The 22,456-nt window shown below is 40.5% G+C and overlaps 1 protein-coding gene across 7 annotated transcripts in view; it reads right to left on the reverse strand.

Annotated features, from left to right (window-relative positions):
* LOC141939356 (cohesin subunit SA-2-like) overlaps positions 1 to 22,280 on the reverse strand; it is a 64,123-nt gene extending 41,843 nt beyond the window's left edge. For 4 of the 7 annotated variants that reach the window (XR_012627566.1, XM_074858938.1, XM_074858936.1 and 1 more), the window contains exons 1-11: positions 22,234 to 22,280; positions 21,547 to 21,725; positions 17,079 to 17,163; positions 16,298 to 16,444; positions 14,716 to 14,812; positions 13,631 to 13,707; positions 6,390 to 6,461; positions 3,999 to 4,203; positions 2,797 to 2,948; positions 1,600 to 1,673; positions 1,021 to 1,144 (exon numbers count right to left, since the gene is read on the reverse strand). Coding sequence is in view for 6 of the 7 variants with exons in the window: in XM_074858938.1 (XP_074715039.1) it covers positions 1,021 to 1,144; positions 1,600 to 1,673; positions 2,797 to 2,948; positions 3,999 to 4,203; positions 6,390 to 6,461; positions 13,631 to 13,707; positions 14,716 to 14,812; positions 16,298 to 16,444; positions 17,079 to 17,163; positions 21,547 to 21,590 (1,077 nt within the window). In the remaining variant the exon portion in view is untranslated. Of the gene's footprint in view, positions 1 to 1,020; positions 1,145 to 1,599; positions 1,674 to 2,796; positions 2,949 to 3,998; positions 4,204 to 6,389; positions 6,462 to 13,630; positions 13,708 to 14,158; positions 14,244 to 14,715; positions 14,813 to 14,903; positions 15,069 to 16,297; positions 16,445 to 17,078; positions 17,164 to 21,546; positions 21,726 to 22,075; positions 22,152 to 22,233 lie in introns of those variants that run through there. The other 3 variants (XM_074858937.1, XM_074858940.1, XM_074858939.1) reach the window with 3 other exon arrangements.
* Positions 22,281 to 22,456: the final 176 nt, after the last annotated feature.

A 22,456-nucleotide genomic window follows, 5' to 3' on the forward strand; every position in this document is an offset into this window, starting at 1 on the left:
ACTGTACAGCACTGGGAATGAAGATACATCATCTTCAAAAATGACTTTTTCTTTTGAGAATCCTCCCAACTGAACATATACTAAAAAGATATTCTGATCAGATAAAACTTATGCAGGAAAAGACAACAGTTCTTGATACATTTGTTGTTCTAAAAATCTAACTACCTGTACAGTAATTGCACAACACAGGGAAGTAAGAGGCTTTGTGCTCCCCCTCCTGGCTTTGTGGTAAACTACAATTCCACACACAGAACACAAACATTACCTAAAGCTGACAAAAAACTGAGGATGTTTTGGAATTTATATAAAAGCTATATATACTTTAAAAGGTGGCCTGAAGAAGTACAGTGTGCCAGTTTCGGTAATTAGCCATTCACAATAAACATCCCTATCCCCCTAAAATCTCTCATGCACTTTAGAAGCGTGAAAAAAAGTATTTTTTGAGTTACTGTTCTCTGTTATTTTTTTGTTTTGTTTTGGTGGGGTGGGGTTTGTTTTATAAACGTGCCCCTATTCAAAAAGAAAAAAAAAGCTTACTATAAGGAAAAGGAGAAAACCCTCTGCAAAATGACTGGACTTTCTGTAAATATTTTCTATACCCATTTAATTCCAAATGAGAAATACAATATTGAAGTCTATTTTACTACAGGCAATACCTATTCGTTATTTTAAATTAATCCATCAAACCTAAAAGCAGAATTTTAATCAAAGTTTAACATTGCATGTGCTTAAAGGATATAGGCCATTTTACAATTCAGTAATGACTCCCAGTTCAGTAACATATGAAGATAACTGCACACAGGGACACACACTGCTACTGAACTGGGAAAAGTGTTCTCTGTTATTTAGTGCTACAATGGCTTTAAAACTAAAACCTGAAATGGGGAAGAAAGTAAACTATTTTTTGTACAACCACAGTCTTAAATATCTTCTCTCAAGAATTTAAATGTTAGGATTCTTTAAAAAAAAAATTTTTTAATTCCTATCTTCTGCCCCCAGTAAGAAAAATTAAAACTTTACCTTATCATACAGCATCCACCCAATGTATTTTAAGTAATTATCATTTAAAAAAGCATCTGGGTATGTTTTAATCCAGCTGCCAAATTCTTCAATGCAAGTTGCTCGGATCTCAGGGATCACATCACTGAAATTATAAAATTGTTATATTAATACATTAAAAATGTGTAATAGATATTAATTATTTTATTTGCCATATTCTTATTTTCTGGAATTGCAGAAGCATGTATAATCCAAAATATTACAAGTATCTTCATATCAGTGTTCTAAGTTAGTCTTCAATAGACAATTAGGCCCCTTTTAGCTACAAATGTTTTAGGCAATGATTTTTTTTTTTTTTTAATTCTGGATATCTTTTCATTCACAAATGCACTGCTCTATAGCCAGAAGGAAGAACTTAAGAAACATACTTAAGAAAGGTCCTTTCGTAAGCCCAAATTCTTTAAAATTATTTAACTGCTACACTTTCCTTGACACTATCAGTGCCTCTAGGATGTTTAACTTGATTCTCGTATCTGGATAATCTGAGCAAGAGTTTCTTGGGAATGCATACACACATCACAGCTTTATTTTTATTCTTACCAGTATCGGTTTAAAAAAGTCCCTTTGAAAATAGCATTCATCATGTTCTGTATCTCTAGAAGTTTATGCTCATACTGAAATACAAAGAGAACTGAATGTTAATATTGGTCCCACAATTCACTACACAAAAATGTTGCATCGGTGCACTTACAGTACTACTGTGGCGCAAATTGCTTGTATCTATCAATACAGAGAAAGATACAGAATGGCTATCAAGCAATCTTCACATATAGGTCCAAATGCTCTTTTTATGCACTTAAACAGAGAAGAAAGGCAGACAAGAGAATTTTCAAAATGCACCTATTCCACAGCTGAGCCCTGAAAATCCAGTTATGAAGTTCTGGAAACCTAAGTCACTTAATAAAAACATTCTCTCAGCAGCAGCATCAGGAAGGATGACAAGTTTAGGTTTTCCCCCCAATACACGTTTCCTCTGTTCTTCCCGTAAGATCAGATTTATGATGATACTAAAAACCCCTGTCTCACCCAAACACTTCTTCCCACAAAAAAAGGGGTTGTTCCTGTAACAGAGAAGTCCATAGCCATCCAAAAGCTCAGAACACAAGTAATTGATTCTAAGGTCAGGAGAGAAGGAATTATGCTTGGTGTTCATACATCAAGCCACCTCTACCCTCAAGCCAGAATCATTTCTTATAGTTATAGGCTTGTCTCTGGGAGTTGATAAGGAGCTGTCTGGCTGAGCAGGGAAGAAATGACAGGAACTGAACAGCAAGAAAGATACAGGTCATAGCTGAAGTTACAACTATTTTTACAATGCATTACTTATATGGAGATGACAACTATTCTTTGTCCTTTTTTATTCATTGAAATTCAGTTCAAGAACTAACATTTTGGCTTGTAATTTGTATAAACATATGCAAAACTGCACTCCCACAGCACCAGAGCTACTGATGGAATTACATGTGTGTGTAAATCCATATTTGTGTAGAGAGCAAGAGCTAATGATGCTAATTTAGAGAAGCAATTAGTAGGACAGACATCACAAGTTAACAGTACATAGGGCAGTTATTACCTTAGTCATTTTTGTACCATTTCGTCTAGCCAGTCACAACTGCTCTGTACCATGCATTAGATAAACATATAAACCTCAAAGAACTGCAGTGACCCAAAAGCAAGCTGTCAGCAATCCCTCTTTTTACATCTTCATGCATCTCCCATACAAGACACCTGCCTAACCTCTTTCCTTTTTCTATCTAGCTGGTCAAGTCTGTAATTGGTCCTCTTGCCACTTATCCTCTTCTTCTCCACCTCATATAATCTTTGAGCGTTGTGCTTGTTGACATCAAGGTTCAGATGTATGCTTACAATTGCTGTCAGAAGTTTCATTGCTAAAAAGGAAACAAATACCCGTATTTAGCTTAGCTCACAGATATGTAGCATAAATATATTCATCACAAAAAGGATATGCTTAGCCAAATCCAGTTTATTATCCAAAATACAAACACTACTAGATGATAGTATTTTTTTAAATAAAGTGTTTATTTTAAAGGCAGGCAATGATTAAAAAAGGAAAATATAGTTATATTATTGGTGATTTATAACTTTTGGCCAGAGTTCTAGTCAAAGTAGTAATATACTAGACAACTCTCAGTTTGTGTAATTTTGAGTTTTCTGCAAAAGAATCTAGAGTTGTGAAACAGGTGACTTTCAGTTACAAAACAACAAAAAAAAACCCAACAGTGAAGCTAGCCCATAAAAGACCAGGAATTTTAATATTTTACTTGAATTGACAAAAAGTCACCTTCCTCTAAGGATCATTAGATGATCTGCATAGATTTCAAGTGGGGGTTTTGAGCCTCCAAAGCAAACAGCATACTGTAGAACAAATTATACTTTAAGTGCTCTTTGCATGGCAAAGATGGTATTTACTGGCTTTAGGGGAAAAAAAAAAAAGTAGAAGCTTTAGTATCATCGTGATGCATGAAACAAAAATGTGTAACAAGCAACATCCTTTTTAGCACAAGATAGCACCTCTCCAAAGGAAGCTTTTCCAGGTGAAGCATTTAATGCAACCTCATCATATTAATTAGTTGACGGAGGGAAATAACAAAATAGAAAACCGACTGAAAAATCAGTTACTGAAAAAAAAAGAATCAGAACACAGTATAATTCTAAAGTTAATCATGTCAGGCATTATGAAAATTTCTTTATAAAGAAAAAAATTGATCTAAATCTATCATATCTAAAGCATACAAATTCCATTCAGATACACATGGGAACAAATAATTTATTACACTAACACACACTAGGAGGAAGGCACTGTCAATGCATAAGTGAACAACCACTCCAGTAAAGAGAGCTTTTCAATTTTGAATGGTTTTGTTTGTACACAAGTCAACAAAACTCACCATCTACAGCAACTCTGTGAGTTATTTTACCTGCCAAAGTGCTTGTGTGTCTAAATGCTCTGACCATGGAGTCCGCTAAGTCTGTAAGCAGAGAAATGATAGCGTTCATGAAGTAGCTATCATACAGGATGCTGCACTGGCACTGTTGGACAAGCACTGCAATAAATTCACAGAAATTGGCCTTAAACTTCTTCCAATAGGGTCCTGTTCTGATCAGTGGGTAGTCTTCATTGTCCTGCGCAAGAAAGCAAAGTCAAGAGAAAACACACTGATTAGTTTTGTTTGTGCACACCATTCACATCTCTCCCACTGAATATCAGAGAGTTCTGTTGACAGTCAGCTTCACCTCAGTCCCCCAATAACCTCTTTCCTGGTTATTACTCCAAAGTAGGGACATGCAGCTAGGTTACAAGCAAGTACAAAGACAAACTAGCTTCACCTGAGCTACACTATCACGATAGTTCACATCTGAAAGCAATGTATGTGAGGCAGCTACGGACAGATGGGAGAGGGCATGTGAAGCCACAGCATCACAAATAACTTGCACTGGCATAAACGATGAGCATTCCTGGCCTCTTCCACTTCCTCACAGGTAGCAGTGCTTCCCCACTTCCCCATCCTTCCTGTTCCTGCAAGTGTGTGGTAAAATCCAGGAGGAAACTGAAGTGACTGAAAAGTGAAAACAAACAACTGTGGTGTGAGCAGGATGGGACTGTTTTCCTCAGCAGCACTGCCAGCTTAAGGAGTTTATCGCGCTACAGCTTAATGACAAATGCTAAGTCATTCACCTCTACCACCAGCACCTAGGTCTTTGAAAACCTCCACAGAAACAGTAAGTAAGCAACACTTTGACATTATGCAAAAAGCAAGTTACAATAAAACCACAAGAGTGTTCACAGCACAGTTGATACTGCCAGGAAGAAAGCAGACAGATGGCAGTTAAATGACTTCTCACACAAAATGGTGTGCCTCACGTGAAGAGCACACTAGGAATACTTTGTAGATGGTAACCTCAGGCAGTGCAAACATTTATTTCATTTGCACCTCACAGATCCCAGGAATGGCTCTGAATATGAATTTGCATCTTGATGTGTGAACGGAGCCAGGGAACTCCTAAACTTCACTCACTATGGAAAACTTCATCCTGAAGGCAGGCCACTACTCAGCTGGTATTCAGACATATTCAGATGTAATTCTAACACACAGCTTCACACCCAGAAAAACTTCGTGTACTTATAAACCGTACTTCATGCTCTTCTTTTGTAACTTTGTTTCCAAAGCACAAGACCCACTGCTTTCTTGAAAAATAAATGCAAACACAGACTGATCTCAGGGATGTACGCAACCCAGAGCACATTGGGAATTGGGAATTTGGGATGCATTCCTGATCAGGTTCTGAGAGTCAGTTCAGAACCTAACAGTAGTAGCAAGTGCCACGACGTATGGGGAAATCCCCAGCAGGCCCCATTTAATGCTCCTTGATCATGACACAGACAGTAGAAAGATAACCTACAACTTCAGGATATACTTACTTTATCACCATAGTTTACTCCTAAATCTGAAAAGCAGCACAAATACAGGAAGACGTGGCACTTTTTAAGAGCATTTCTACTGTCCATGTTTATCATACTGGGATACTGTTTAATGGTAACATGTATACTGTAAATATATAGACAGCACAATGGGCACACCACCTAAATTTAGGCACCTAACCTGGGATTCCCTTAGATTCCTTCCATCACCAGTACAGAGAAGCAACTCTACTTCCAGAAAACAAGTCAGATTAGGCACTTAACACAGGTTCTTCCAGAGAACTACTCAAATCACTCAACTGAGGCTCCTGCTCTGACTCATCCTGGAAACGTTTCTTTCTTTCATACAGAATCTACAGAAAGACGAAAGACAAAGTGAAGTGCCAACAAGGAGTTAAGATGAATTCCCCACAATGCTGCAAGTGTTGTATGGGAATAGGCAATACAGAAAAGCTGTTTCTGTTCTCAAAATATTCTTCCAATCAAGCATTTGTGTTTGCAAGAGAATGTTTTGATGAAACAAGCCTTTGAAGAAATCTGTCCGCCAAAACCTCTGTGTGCATACATTTGCGTGCACATGTATGTGTGGAGCTTGCTGGAAGGGATGGGGAACACTCTTGAACACCGCTGCAGCTTGATGTACACCAGTCTGTTCAAAATGCTGATGTCCCTTTGACATCAGTAGTGAGAAACAGGCACTTCAAAAGCGTGTTCATCCAAACCAGAGGTCTAATTGAGACCAGAGGAAGCAGACCTCAGAAGTACATGATTATCTCCATTCACCAATGCACAGTTTAAGATGTTCTGATGTATTCGCCTACACTGGAAACAGGAAATACAGCCACAGAAGATGCTATACTATAGTTGTAGAGAATGATGAGAGTCCTACCATGTCCACAGGCCAAGTAACTGTCAGGATCCAAGGATAGACCATGAATTTCTTGTACTGCAACCCAGTTTCCTGTAATACAGAAGACAAAATTTTAACTGTGCTGTTTCATCGAAAGCTTTTAATTCATAAAGACAAAAGCATCACAAACCATGCATCAGTCCAATGCATTAAACAAAATCTAATTCCTTCTCATCTTCATATTTTTTATTTGTAACCGATAATAGAAGAAAAACACACTTTTATATAAACTCTGAGTTTTCTTGTTACAAGTAAGAGACAACTCATTTTTAAAATTTATAAGCAAATATATACAAGGTATAATCCTCATCATTAATTCTAAGATATGGCTTCTCAGCAAGTCTAAGTGTATATCCCTTTCCAACATTTAGTAACTAGGCATTTACTGTAAAATATCTAAACTCTAGAAAACCATTCTGAGCTTTTCAAATTATAGACAAATGCTTTCAGCACTAGTGTGACTTGGTTCAGAGATGTTTCCTCAACTCTGCAATTATTCCAAGACAAAAGGCATGAAATCTACAGTTCTTTATTAGGTTCAGTGAAGCACAAGTATTTCTATCCCCATCTGGCTGTAGAGTTATGCATCAAACTTAACTCTTCCATTGCTAAACATTTCAGCAACACAATAGGAGAGGAAAGGAAACCTACAAAAGGACAAAGAACTGCAAGAAATAAAATGCCACATACAGGAAGAAAAGCTGAAGACAGAAACAGAATAGTTCAAGAAAGAGGGAAAACAAAAAGCAGTAGTCCTAAAGACAAGCCTATCTCTCCACTGAGGAATACTGCAGCCCACAAAGAGGAAATAAATGCCTCAATGACTGTATTAAAGCCATTCTCTGCTTCCAACACCAGTACAAGTTTTCACAGAATCACAGAAAGACTGAAATTGAGAGGGACTCTGAGATCATCTAACCCAACCCCCACCTGCTCAAGCAGGGTCAGCGAGAAAGGCTGCCCAGTGCCATGTGTGACCGGTACCCCCTGCTCCCAACCCCTGGTAACATGGTTAGCATAACTAACATCATTTTATAAGGCAAACAGCCATTCTCTGTGACAGAGTGGGTCACATATTCGTTCCCTTTCCCTCAGTATCAGGCCCTGAAGGTCCTTATGAACCAAGTAGACAAACCAAACAGATTTCTTCTTTCCCTCCCTACTGGCCTCAGGGTTCCGGGGCACCAGGCCAACTACTCCCTTCCTTACTGGCCTTGAAGATCCCAGGCACCCAGCCAAGCAGGGAGTGGTGATGACCCCACCACAGAACAGGGAAGCATCACAGCACCCCAAGCACTGTCCATAAAATCAAGTGGTTGCACGGCCTAAGAGGGGAGTTGCTGCTGGACAGTGAGTCCCATGAGCCCCCAGTGGCAAGGACACCTCCACCATCTGCTTCCTCCAAGGATTGAGTGAGTGACTCATATTCTTTTATATGATTTTCAAGCCTACATTATCATTGTTATATTGATACAGCAAACCACATATTAAAATTTGACCCAATCTGCAGAGGGTCCAGGTGATGAGAAATCACAAGTTAAATTGTATTTCAAATTCAGTATTACTTAGGTAATTATAAATCATAATTAAGTTGTATCATAAATTCTGTATTATGCTACTATATTGATTCTACTTGTAGAAATCCTGTGCCATTCCAATCATAAATTCTGTGCTATACTAACCATAATACCCTAAGAAAATAAAGCTTTAATTATAACTACAATTAGTCCTGTCATCATTCTGCCAGGGATCCCTAAAAGAACCTGTCTGTCCCCTCAGTGTCAGGTGACACTGTTCGCAGTCAGCTTTGTAATAACTTGACAGATGGATACTCCACAACTTCTCGGGGCAACCTGTACCACTGTTTGACTACTCTCACATTAAAAGTGTTTTCTTGTGTTCAGGTGAAATTTCATCCATTTCAGTTTGTGCCCACTGCCTATCTTGGCTTGCCTTTGTGCTCACTGTCTCACTGGGCACCACCAAGTAGAGTCTGTCTTCCTCTTCATTCTGTCCCATGGGGTATTTTTACACACGGATGAGATCCCTCTGAGCCACCTTCTTTCCAGACTGAAGAGGCTCAACTCTCAGCCTCTCCTCATGTGAAAGATCACTAACCACCCTTGTGGCCCTTCGCTGAACTCACTCCAGTAAATCCATCTCTCTTGTACTGGAAAGCCCAGAGCTTGACTCAGCACTCCAGATGTGGTCTTACCAGTATGAGTAGAGAGGAAGGATCACTTCCTGTGACCTGCTAGCAATGCTCTGCAGCCTGGGAGGCTGTTGGTCTTCTTTGCTGCGAGGGCGCATTGCTGGCTCGTGTTCATCTTGTCATGCACAAGGACACTAAGATCCTACCCTACAGAGCTGCTTTCCAGCCAGTCAGCCCCCAGTGTGTACTGGTGCATGGGGTTATTCCTCCCCAGGTTCATGGGGTTTCCTGCTGTAGAATTTCATGAGGTTCTCCTCTGCCCAACTCTCCAGCCTGTTGAGGTCCCTCTGAACAGCAGAACAACTACCTGGTCTAGCAGCTACTCCTCCCAGTTCTGTATCATCTGCAAACTTGCTAAGACTACACTCTGCCCTATTGTCCAGGTTATTAACGATGTTTAAAAGTATTGGCCCAAATACCAAACCCTGGGGTACACCACTAGTGACAAGCCTCCAACTGGACTTTGTGCCACTGATCACTACTCTGTGGGCCTGGTTGTTCAGTCAGTTTTCAGTCCGCCTCACTGTCCACTTAACTAACTCATACTTCATCAGGTTATCTATGAGGATGTTACAGGAGACAGTGTTAAGTCTTACTGAAGTCAAGACAAACAACATCTGCTGCTCCCTCCTCATCCACCAAGCTAGTCACTTCATTATGGTAGGCTATCAGGTTGGTTAAGCACAATTTCCCCCTTGTAAATCCATGCTGACTACTCCTGATCACTTTCTTGTCCTTCATGTGTTTGGACATTATTTCCAGAATTAGTTGCTTCATCACCTTCCCAGCAATCAAGGTGAGGCTGACCAGCCTGAGTTCCTCAGATCATCCTTCTTGCCCTTCTTAAAAACAGGAGTGACATTTGCTCTCTTTGAGTCTTCAGGAATCTCTCCCTGTCGGCATGACCTTTCAAAGATAATCAAAAGGGGCCTTGCAATGATATCAGCCAGCTCCCTCAGCACTCCTGGGTACATTCTGTAAGATCATGTGGTCTTACATATGTTCGGTCCATTTAAGTGTTCCCTAACCTGACCCTCCTCCACAGAGGGTAAGTAGTCTTTGCTCCAGACTTTCCCTCTGGTCTCAGGGACCTGGTATTTCTGAAAGTCAATCTTACCAGTAAAGACAGAGGCAAAGAAGACCTCAAGTACCTCAGGCTCTTCTGTATCCTTTCTCACCAGGGCCCCTGTCTCATTTAGCAGCAGGCCCAGGTTCTCCTTGGTCTTCCTTTTGCTGTTGATATATTTGTAGAATCTTTTCTTGTTGCCCTTCACAGTTCTTGCCAGACTCAACTCCACTAACATTTCTCACAAACACTAGTGAGAATTTTGGGAGGAAGCATTGGTACACAGATACAGTGTTGCAGTTAATGAATTGAACACTAACACAATGGTTAAATCACTGAAAGAACTACATAAAAACTTTTAATCTTCCAACCCTCTGAATGATAGAAACAAACAAAATAAATCAGAAGGCAAGATGAGCTACTCAAGCAGATATCTGGTAATATTCTCCACTCTCATTACTACTTTCACTACTACTATAATTTGTTTCCAAAAAATATTTTTGAAATCACAGTAGTCCTATATGGCACTACTTCTCAAATAACTTAATCACTAAGTTACACTTCCATCTTATTTATAAAAAAGATGAAAGAACTACATATGAAAAGAAACACAAATACAAAGAGGAAACAACTCACTTGAAAACAACAAACTACTTTGCTCTTGCTCTTATCATAATTCTGCCTTTAAAGAAATTGGTTTAAGCCTCAAGTATTTTTTCAATCACCTAATAATCATGGCTAACAAAAATGGTTACTTCAGACTTTTTTTATGTATTAATGTTGGCTTAATACTAGTCATAACATATCAAGATTAAATTAAACAAGCTGTCAGATACTGTCTTTAAAAATATTTAATTCTGTATAAGTAATTTTAGGAGTTTTTTTTAGAGTCAGTTTATCTAAAATAGACAAGAAGAATTTCAGAATTCACCAGATTTAGAATTAAAGAAGAGAAAAAAAAACAGAGACACAGCATATCTAACATAGGGATTATCACTTGCTATTTTCACAGAATCATAGAACAGTTTGGGTTGGAAGGGACCTTTAACAGTCATCTAGTCCAATCCCCCAGCAATAAGCAGGGACATCTTCAACTAGATCAGGTTGCTCAGAGCCCTGTCCAGCCTGACCTCGAATGTTTCTAGGGAGGGGGCATCCACAACTTCTCTGGGCAACCTGTGCCAGTGTTTCACTACCCTCATTGTAAAAAATTTCTTCCTTATATCTAATCTGAATCTACCCTCCTTTAGTTAAAAACACTGCCCCTTGTCCTATTGCAGCAGGCCCTACTAAAATGTTTGGCCTTTCTTATAAGCCCTCTTTAAATATTGAAATGTTGCAATAAGGTCTCCCCAGAGCCTTCTCTTCTCTGGGTTTAACAACCCCAACTCTCAGTCTGTGCTCATAGGAGAGGTGTTCCATTCCTCTGACCATTTTTGTGGCCCTGCTCCAGACACACTCCAACAGGTCCATGTCTTTCCTGTGCTGAGGACCTCAGAGCTGGATGCAGTACTCCAGGTGGGGGTCTCACCCGAGTGGAGTAGAGGGGTGAATCACCTCCCTCGACGTGCTGGCCACACTTCTCTTGATGCAGGCCAGGATACAGTTGGCTTTCTGGGCTGCAAGTGCACATTGCTGGGTCATGTTGAGCTTTTCATCCACCAGCACCCCCAAGTCCTTCTCTGCAAAGCTGCTCTCAATCCCTTCATCCACCAGCCTGTATTGATTCCAGGGGTCATCCTGACCCATGTGCAGGACCTTGCACTTGGCCTTGTTGAACCTCATGAGGTTCGTACAGGCCCACTTCTCGAGCTTGTCCAGGTCCCTCTGGATGGCATCCCCTCCCTCAGGCATGGCAACTGCACCACTCAGCTTGGTGCTGTCTGCAAGCTTGCTGAGGGTACGCTCAGTCCCACTGTCTGTGTCACTGATGAAGATATTAAACAGTACTGGTCCAGTACAGACGCCCAAGGGACACCACTTGTCACCGATCGTCATCTGGACATTGAGCCCTCTAGATGCAATCATCCAACCAATTTCTCATCCACCAAACAGTCCACCCATCAAATCCATCTCTCTCCAATTTAGAGAGAAGGATGTTGTGGGAGACTGTGTCAAAGGCCTTACAGAAGTCCAGATAGACAACATCCATAGCTCTTCCCTTGTCCACTGATGTAGTCACTCCATCACAGGCCACTAGGAAGGTCAGGCAGGACTTGCCCTTGGTGAAGCCATGCTGAATCACCTCCCTGTCCTCCATGTGCCTTAGCACAGCTTCCAGGAGGATCTGTCCACAATCTTCCCAGGCACAGAGGTGAGGCTGACAGGTCAGCAGTTCCCAGGGTCCTCCTCTCTACCCTTTTTAAAAACAGGTGCAATGTTTCCCTTTTTTCTAATAATCAGGGACTTCACCTGACTGCCACGACTTTTCAAATATCATGGAGAGTGGCTTGGCAACTACATCAGCCAATGCCCTCAGGACTCTGGGATGCACCTCATCAGGTCCCATAGACTTGTATATATTCAGGTTCCTCAGGTAGTCATGAACCTGATCTTCTCTTACAGTGGGAAGAACTTTTACTCCCCCAGTCCCTGTCTTGCGATCCATCCACTCAAGGGGTGTGGGGAGAGGTTGCCAGTGAAGACTGAGGCAAAAAGGTTGCCAAGTACCTCAGCCTTCTCCTCATCCATTGTTACCAGTTTGCCAGTCATGTTCGTCAGGGTCTGTACACTTTTTTTGATCTTCCTTTTCCGGCTGACATATCTGTAGAAGCCTTTCTTGTTCTTTGTGTCCCTTCTGTTCCATCAGTAAAATGCTTCACTAGAGTAGCATGTCAAAATATTGCCACAAAAACCAAGTTACTTTGTTTTTATAGCATGCAGAATACAGCTTCTAAGGCAACTGTAGAACCTTCCTTTTTGCCCACCAGGACAGGTGAAAAGGTTACAGAGCTCTAACACATCCAGGCTGGCGATAACAATAATCACATCTTTGCACCTTCCAGAGTGCCTACCCTATTGTGAGAGCTATTCAGGGCTAATTTAGTTGGGAAAGAAGTGCCAGATTACTAATTCATATGGCCAGACACATATCGGATCATTTCTGTCAAAAATTAGCCCAAGTGCTACTACACATCTAAAATGAAGACAACCACGTTGGCAAATTCATCCTCTGTGGGAATTTCTACAGCAGCTGGTCTTTGAGAGATGCTCAATTAAAGCAAGGCTGATGGCTGCTGCTTGACAAATCAATTCAGAGGTGGCAAAACCAGAAAAAAGCACAGAAGCAACTGTGAGAGCGCTGCAGAAAATGTGATGTTGGTATAATTAGCCAAGGAGCAGTCAAACAGAGAAACAGTATTGTAAAGCTATGTATTTTTCTTAACAATCCTGAAGAAATTAGATATTCACTATTGTTTTGACAATTATCTAAAAATCAGAAGTACATTTTTCTTCTTTCATATGACATAATACAGTTAAAAAAATTCATATTGTCAGTAAAATAGAAGGAAAAGAGTCAAAAATATCAGCTAAAAATGTCTTTGAATTAGCTCATCAGTAATCCACAACAGTATTTTTAAAAGGACCTATCAACCAAATACCAAAGAAACTGTTTATCTGCTGCAATGATGGGTTACATTTACCTCTATGAAGTCAGTATCAAAAGAACTCCCAAGAGAAAGCCAGATTCAGGAAGACTGCAGTTAGACAAACCTAATAGAACGCTGAAAACAAAAGTGACTTACAAACAAAATAACCTGCTGCTGCTAAAATGGGTCAGTAAAACACCAAATTTCTCTTGTGAAAAACAGGATTATTTTCCTAAACTAAGGAAATGGGACACAGCTCCTGATAAGCAGTAGGAACTCTGACCAGGTTGGCTATTAAGGTAGAGCCTATTGTTTATATAAAAAAGGCATGCAAAGTCAAAGTTGTGCCTACCTCATCAAATGTCTCTGTCATTTTTCGCATGACATCCTTCTTATGCAAACTTTGAATCATCTCTGCTGTTACCATGCCTAGAAAAGTAATGTTTTAAAAAGAAGAATTACCAACAACCATATTACATTAATCAAGTCCAAACCACAGTAAGAACTTTATTTTAAATTTAGAAACACCAAGAAACGGTGACTCTATTTCATCTATTTACACTGGTATCGGCAACATATACATAGGGAGACACATAAATTCATTTATAGTAGAAAAAACTGATGAACCAAAACTGAAATTCACATTAGAGAAATCTGGCCTGTGCTGTCTGGCATGGCTGTGTTCTCTGTCCATTCATTTACTTCAAGGATTTACTAAAAGTTTGCCTACTGCTAGTCAAAGACCCCAAAACATTTCCCATAAAACAAGTCATATTAGTCAAAGACCTGGAAAAAATTTAAAGTGTAAAAGGTACATTCTAGCTGCTTAAATACACTCAGAAGTTTCAAACTAACAGAATAGTCTTCTTAAAACTCTTACTTGCCATCCTGAAGCATTTCGCTAGCAGACTGTCCCCAGAAGTCACTGTGTCTCAATGTTATGAAACAGACAGCTTCACAACCCTCTGGTAAAAGTAACCGCAATGAGGCAAGAGATTGCTTTTCTAGCCACCAAAGCAGGGAGCTTAATTTGCTAGTTGTTTATTTTCAAACAAAGATAGTAGCAAAACAAAATATACTAGGAAATTACAAAACAAATGGCAACTGAAATGCTCGATTTTAATTAGAATGGTCATCAAAACCATCTTCCCTATGCGGGGATTCTGCAAAGTGATGTGACATGCCACTTCAGAAACCTGACATTGCAAACCATGTTCAAATACAACTCTGAGAGTTGGTGTGCTGTAAACACAGAGTCAAAGAATTTAACCAGCAACATTCTTTACTATTAGTCCTGCCCATCTGGAGTTTGTCTTAATGAACAGTACAGATTATAAATACATGATTTACTGGAGAGAAAAATTCCATTTTACAAAGCACACTTCAGACTACTCTCACCCACAGACAATGGAAAGAGCTAATTAGAGGGTAAATTACCTTGACAGCCTGAGCACTGAATGAAGAAGTTGATCAGATCTAGAAGTGCCACATTCCTGTCTTGTTTATAAGCTTCAATCCAGTCATCTACTACAGACTAGAACAGATTAAAGAAATTCATTAGTCAGGAGCTGAACACAGCATGCCACACTCCACTGAGGACATCCATAATAAAGACACAAACTAACGTTTTTCCATCTCCATTAAATCATAAAAATGAGAAAAAACTCCACACCATCTTGTTCCATTTCTAGTACATGCAAAAGACTGCTTCTGGGGCAGAACGAAGTCCTGAACTTCTCATTCACAAGTTCTGCTCTATGCAATGTTGCCATTCACAGATGGTTTGCTCCCTGTTAACAGGGAAGATAATCACAGCTTTAATAAATTTTATATACAAAAAACAAAACATCATCCTCCTGACTTCTTGCCAGCACTGAGGTAACAGTTCCATTTAAAAAAAAAAAAAAAAAAAAAACAAACAAACAAAAACCATACCCTCCCATTTAACCTCTGTACCATCTAATAATTAAGTTAATATTAAGTTAATATTAGCAATTGTCCCTAGAAGTTCTCTAGCACCCAGTTTGTGCAGTAGGCTGAAACAGTTCATGTATTACACTTAAGCTAAAAAAACAACTCCAAATTTCATTTCTAGGGCAGCACAGCCTACAGCCTGTATGTGACACAGGCCTGCTGGGATAAGCCATCCCAGCTTCAACCCACCTGTAGTGCCACACAGGTCTAATGAATTCTAGCAGCAGCAGCCTGGACTCAAGCTGCTGCCTTTCCAAGCCCTTCACATCATGCTTTGCACAGCAGAAGCTGAGCTCTTCAGGGAGCTCTACTGAAGTTAAACACAGCTGTAGCATGGCAAAAGTCCATTCACACAAACATCTTGGAAAAACTACGGTCTCGCATCCAAAATATAAATGTGCTTTTCATGTGCGCGTGCACACACTTTGCTTACAGATACTACATACTGGAGACAAACGTATAAACCCTGTATAAAAATACGTAGGGCTCCAGATTTTAATCCTTCACACCCATATATAAGCATAATATACACACATGCTCACAGAGTACAGGGAGGTGGGCTTCCTCACATTGAAGAAAGTTGCTAACTATACAGATGCCCAGAGAACCTATTATGCAAACCACTGTCAAACTGCATTGGAATGGAGGGAAAAGAAAAAAAAAAAAATCAAAAGGCAAGCTCCCAGGAAAAAATGGCCTGATTTTCAGAATCCTGAACAACCAAATTTTTCTACTGATGCACTTGTTCTGTATTTTTCAAATTAATTCTCTTTTCATGTGTTCAGACATTGCTTTAGGAAGAGTGGTTTAGGTGCATATTTCTTTCCTGATTTTAAACATCTGGCATACTTTCTCACTAATTTCTTGAAGATGCATTCTTTCCAAGAGCCATGCTCATAACAGTTTTACAGTCAAACATGTTTCTTCCCCACCTATGCCAAAACAGAACAAAATTTCAATGCTCCAGAGAATAAATAACTGAAATGACCACTGTTTATCCATCCTTTCTCTATCAACTCCTCTCAGAATTCAGAGCTAGAAATACCTGCATGGCCCGCTTCCCTATGTTAACCACTTCAAACAACGTAACTGCCTCAACCACTTCTCCACTCTGCAGCTGGCTCGCTCTTCTGCTACTTGAAGAATTTCTCCTTATGTTTTCACACTGGTTTTGGACCTTCCGTTTCTCTCTCTGAAATGAGTCAAGCAAAGAGAGTACGTGAGAAAACACAACACATATCAGCCATTCACAGATAAACAAACTATCCCCTAATAACAACTTTATTTTACTCTCATTCTAATGATTTGCCCACGGTGCTAACTTTTAAGCTTCAAGGACACCGATAAAGCCTTATCAAACACGAGCATACAAGAAGGAGACGAAAGAAAGGATTTACTGGTTTGAATTTTTTCTCAGCAATGAGTTGTAAGCATAGGAAGGTAACAGGAAAGAAACTTCTGAACGGTTGTGTACTACCTGGAAAGCATTTTTCAGCGGCAGCTGTAATTTCTGAAGAATAGACAGCAAGCACACAAGCTCTTCTACACCTTTTCACTCACAGGCTAAACACACAATCTGCAAACTAATATCAGCTGCACACAATGCACAGTTAAGGAAAAAACGCACGCTGAAATGGACTGTCCAAAAGCCAGCACTGAGGCTGTGATGCCAACAGAATTTGGAGGTCAAGCTGTATGCAGTGACTAGAATGCTAGATGCACTATACTGTGAATGTTTTATGCAACACTCAATTTTTTAATAATTGAATGAGGCAGAAAATAAATTCCATAATTAAAAGAAAAAGAAAAAAAGAAAATCAACTTACTGGTGTTTTCAGGTTGCCATTTCTCACACAGCTGCCATTCTGCACAGCAGACTCAGGCACAGTGTCATCATGGACAGCGTTCTCTCTGAAGCATAACAAGCACATTGAAGCGGTTAGCAGTGAGAACACAGAACTACACACTTCAGTACAAACAACAGATAAAAATAAAAGCATATATGTATTTTAATATTTTTAATGAATTGTTTGGAAGTTATGCCATTTTGTTTCTTAAAACCAAACAGCTAACTTTAAAAGTACAACAGAAATTTGGGGCGTTCTTCAAACTATTTGCTTTCCTGTAAGATATACAGATAACTCAAAAACTAGCAAAACTATCAAAGATACCAAGGAAGTAGAAAGTAAGTAAAGGAAACAGAAAGCTGATGTTGACTTAAGGCAGCCTTTGTTGACTTAAGAGCTTTGCACCATGAATCTATAACACAAGTATGCGTTCACTTCACAAGTGCTCTAAACAAAACAAGGTAATAACATTTGATGGGTCTACAATTTAAAATGAGAGGAAGGAACTGTTTTACTTTGTCTATAAAACAAGCTGAAGAAAAAAGGCACATAGGAATTTTCATTTGCAGGTCATTGCTAATATGATGGAGGAATAATTTTATAAATAAAGATGCACCTTCTGGGAGATCTGAAGCCATACATTTATCTGCAATGAAATCATGCCACTTTTCATCATTCCCAATGCTAACAATATGCTCTACCAAAGGTCATGTTTGAGCAGACGACCTGGATCCCACTTGTGCAGCAGGTCCAGTACTGGTAGCTGGCTGTTATGGCCTCCTTTTAAACTACAATGGCCAGGACACGAAGCCAGTTGACTTGTACTATAAGAAGGCACAAAAAGAAAGTAAATATGAGAGTGCACAGTTACCTTCATTTTCATGAGACTGCTGCAACAAGAAAGTGTACTAACACAAGTGACCACTTTACAAAGAAGAAAACAGTGTATTACACTGTCAGATATAGCCAACGCTCCAATATCCAGTGCTGGAGAACCCAGATGGAGAATTAACTGTGCTATGAATGCAGAGCCAGCTCGACCCCAGCTAAGTTTATCAATGTTGGATAAGCACTCTTGCTGTCGTTTTTCACAAAAGTGTTTCAGTCAGACATTGCCTCTGCAAAGCAAATCCTGAGGTTGAATAGCATCAACTGCAGGACCAAGGTCTTGATGTTATTTCATTAGTGAGAGCAGACAGTAGTTTTTATTTAAACACATCTCCATTTACTTTTTGAATCTACTGGGACACTTCACCATAAGCAACTTCCAAAGACTCCTATGAAAATTCTACATAAATATAAAATTCTATAAAAATATGTGAAATTTCTAAATACAATTTTGCAAATGCTTAACTTCCCTCCAGAGAAAAGTCCCATGAAAGTTAAATTCAATGAACATCTTGTCACAGAAAAGTTCAAAAGGTGCCACAGTGTTTGATAGATGGAAGCCAAGAAAATAATTCACGATGAACCAATCCTTACATCAGTTTTCTGGACTTCTGCATGTTATAGAAAAGACAGGGATGAACTACAGTTCACAACTGAGTCAGCATGTTATAAGCAATAGCTTGCAAAAGTTTTCAAATGTTTTCTTTGATTTGCAATTGCAAGCCACAGAGATTAAGTATCTCAAGCACCACCAGAGACTTCCTAGTAGAAAAGAACAAGCAGCAAGAGACAGCAATACGTAATGCTTTTCTGATGCCAGTTAGCTCTTCCCAGATTCTTCTACACACCACAAATAAACAAAAAGAATCCAAACATATTTGTCATGGAGCTGCTTCTCCTCTGTGATTAAATCCTTTCACTCTTGTTTTCAAAGCAGAATGCAACATTATGGGGCTGGACTGACATGTTCTTACTCGCACTGTTTCACTAGAACTACAACTCAGATGCCAGCCAACACCGTGGTAACATGTGTTACCTGTTTCTGCATTATACCTCAACATAACACTCAACACACTCTCAAACAATTTTCCAGGATTGTTTGCATGTATTATTTGGCAACTTGCTCTATCCCATAATGAAAATAAATGCATTGCATTTGATTATAGCAACTATAATTGAGTCCCAGTTGAATTAAAACATTTAAATAATGAAAATCAGAAGGGCTGCAGGACAGTTCAGTCAAATACTTGTCTGATCATGTACTGCTTTTAATATCCCTGTCCAGAATACTTCTTTGAAGCTTTAACCCCTGTGTCTCTTTCCCAAGAACATCCTGAAGGATGGCCCTACAGATGGTATCTACTGGCCCTGTGCTACTTACGTTGTCAGCTTATGCCAGGCAAAATGTACCTGTAGCAAAAGGGGCTCAACAAAGTAAGTGAATGCCTGGTATATGGAACAGCACGTTTACCAAAGTTCAGCAAAACCTGCAAGAATGAGAAGACCGTTCATCTACAGCTTCCTCATGCTGGGCTAACAACGCCAAGTAAAACAACATCTCTGTCATGAAAACACTTAGAGTAACTTTCACAGACGCATTAAACATATGTCTTAAACACTCAACAAATGTAACTAAGCACAAAATACTAAAAAGCTATTTAGTTTCTGAATTGTTTTGGTTATTAGTGCGCCACAGCACATAGCAATTCCATAGGATGCACTGTGCTACAACAGACAACCTACATAAAAGTACAGACTTTTTAAATACAGATACTATCAAGACCCATATTTCTCCTTTCTCTTCTTTTTTTTTTTTTCCCTTTTAATACAGATGTTTCCGTAGGTTATTCATAAGGCAGGTACTTCAACATTTGCAGGAACTAGACCAGAGCCTAGAAACTGAATCCCATGAAATAACTTAGAAATTAAATGAGATATTTTAATGGGAGTTTTTATTTGCACAACTAAGTTTCTGTTGAAGAAACTGTAAAAAGAATTAAGACATCCTCTTATCTTTTCAAGCAAAATAGGAACCACTGTATCTAGCTGAGGATGATATGTGATCACTTCTGCAGAGATCCTTATACACAACTTCATTTAAGATCTTTTCAGCTATGTGAGTGCAACAGTAGGTTTGATGAATTTTGAAGTAGTCTTTTTTTTGCTCCCCTCTAAGCACCATAATGAGCCTTTCTGCATACCTAAATTCACTGCCTCATGCACAGTTCTCAGCCATTTACTTTGTTTCCATCAGCATTCAGTAAGAAAGCATAAGCAGAATTTCATTCCTATCTCATCCTAGTTTTCACCTTTATACCCTGTTACATATTGCTCACAGACTTATTTTTACCTCGCATTCCTGCCACAATATGGTCCTTTCACTAGCACATGAAGTACTACTGATGAGATAAAACCACTTGAAGTAGGAAGGAAGCAAAGTCCATCTAGTCCTCAAACACAATACTATTGTGAGAACTTCTGAATTCAGTTTTCTCATCTTAATAAACATTTGGAGCAGCGACTCCAAATTTACTGACTCACACCTAAAAAGAAAGCTACCTCTTTAACATTTTCCTTTAGCTGTGTAAAAGGAACAATTAATCTATGTTACTGGAAGAATCCTACTTGTAGATTTTTAAAATTATACATTTCAATACAACTGCTTCATCTTTTAGAAGCAACATAAGAAGCTCAGCTAAATAATTTCCAGGTGCCTTCCTGGCATTTCTGAAACTAAGAGGCCTGCTTCAGAGGAAACAGGCAGGAAAGGACATATGGGAAGCTATATTAATTGCCATCATGGACTAAAAGGAATACATCTCTCAGCTTTCATTACAGTGTAATGAAGGAAAAGACCTGGAGCAGACTTGCTCAGAAGGTGACAGGATCAGCAAAGGTTGGGCTGCAATCAGTCCAAAGCATGCAATACTGGACATCCGAGAAGCTTCACTCTTTGAAACTAGACAAGATATACCCAGGTGTTTTAACTTTACCATTTATTTGTCTCTGCTCTTTCTACTTCCAAATACCATTCTGTAAACAATGAGATGAATACATTTGGTTTATACATCATTTTCAACTGATGACTGAAAACATACACTCTGAAAGGAAGAAGACTTGAGGTATCCCTGATAAAAACTGCTATAAAGAAGCAATGTGCCCCTCAACGCCAACAGGGAGAATAGAGAGTACTGAGCGCTCTTCCCCCTCAGCATCCCCAAATTCACCACTGAACACATGCGTTCGACTACGAATCTGCCGGTTATTTTTTTTCAAAGTAGGTTAATTTGCACTGTAGTGAGTAAGGCACAGAAAAGCTTAAAAGGCCAAGGTCTCTATCAATCAGCATAAAACACTATGTAATGTTCAACAATACATAAAAGGGAGTAAAATGAAGACATTAGTAACAAGACACAGTGCATAGCAAATCCCTTTTTTTTTTCCCCTCCCACCCAAAATGACACATTGTAGACTGCCCCGGTAGCTGCAGGGCTCAAATTCAAGGGACAGCACCCTAATTTACCAACAAACTTTATAGGCAACCTGTGCCAGGTCTTACTTTTGGCTGGGAAGGTTACTGGCTGTGTTGGGCTCGGCTATCATTTCTGCTACATTATTTCAGCAGCACAGGCAGCATGCTAACACGATCAGCACCGCTTTTGAGGAAACTTCCCAAGATCAGTAGTGTGAAAAACTTAATAGAGCGTTGGCTCTTGCGGGTGAAACGGCAGCCAAAAACTGTCAAGAAAAGAAAACAAAGAGAGTTAATTCTAGGTAGCTCCCTTAAAACCGAGTCAGAAAGCCCCCCGCAAAACCAAGCCGCAGAAGGGGATGCGACTCACAAACAGAAGTTATTTGAAAGAGGAGAGTCTGGGGGCGGCACCGCGCAGGAGCCCTACCGAGGCAGCGCCGGCCATGAGAGAGTCACCCGGGGCCCTACGGCCCGCTCACCCGCCTCCCCCTCGGGCAGACCTCCGCGACACTGGCAGGCCGCCTACAGGGGCATCGCCGCCGTGAGAGGACGTAATGGGCGGCGGCGGGCCTGCCCGGGACGCGCGGGACCCCCAGCCGCCCGTACGAACACGCACACAGACATACGCCTACGGGCTAGACGCGGCCGCGCTCGCTGCGGCAGCGCCGGGGGAGGCGGCCGGGCCGGGCCGGGGCGGAGGCCGCGGCCCGGTTGGCGGCGGGCAGAGGAAAGCGGGCGGCGGTGGGCACGCGCTGCGCAGGGCCCGCCACTCACCTGCCCCGAGGACGCGCTTCCCGCGCCCGAGCGCGCGCCGGCACCGCCCCCTTAGCTGCCCCTGCCTTCCCGCCCGCCCGCCCTCCCCCCGCTGCGGCGGCCCGGGCCTCGGCTCCAGCCCAGCGTCAATCACGGCCGTCCCTGGGCGCCGCCCGGCCTATCAGAGGCGGAGGTCGCTGTCACGTGGCTCACTGCCGCGGGGGGGCGGTGCCGACCCGCGCTG

This window comes from Strix uralensis, chromosome 2, assembly GCF_047716275.1.
Source record: "Strix uralensis isolate ZFMK-TIS-50842 chromosome 2, bStrUra1, whole genome shotgun sequence".
NCBI classification, from domain to species: domain Eukaryota; kingdom Metazoa; phylum Chordata; class Aves; order Strigiformes; family Strigidae; genus Strix; species Strix uralensis.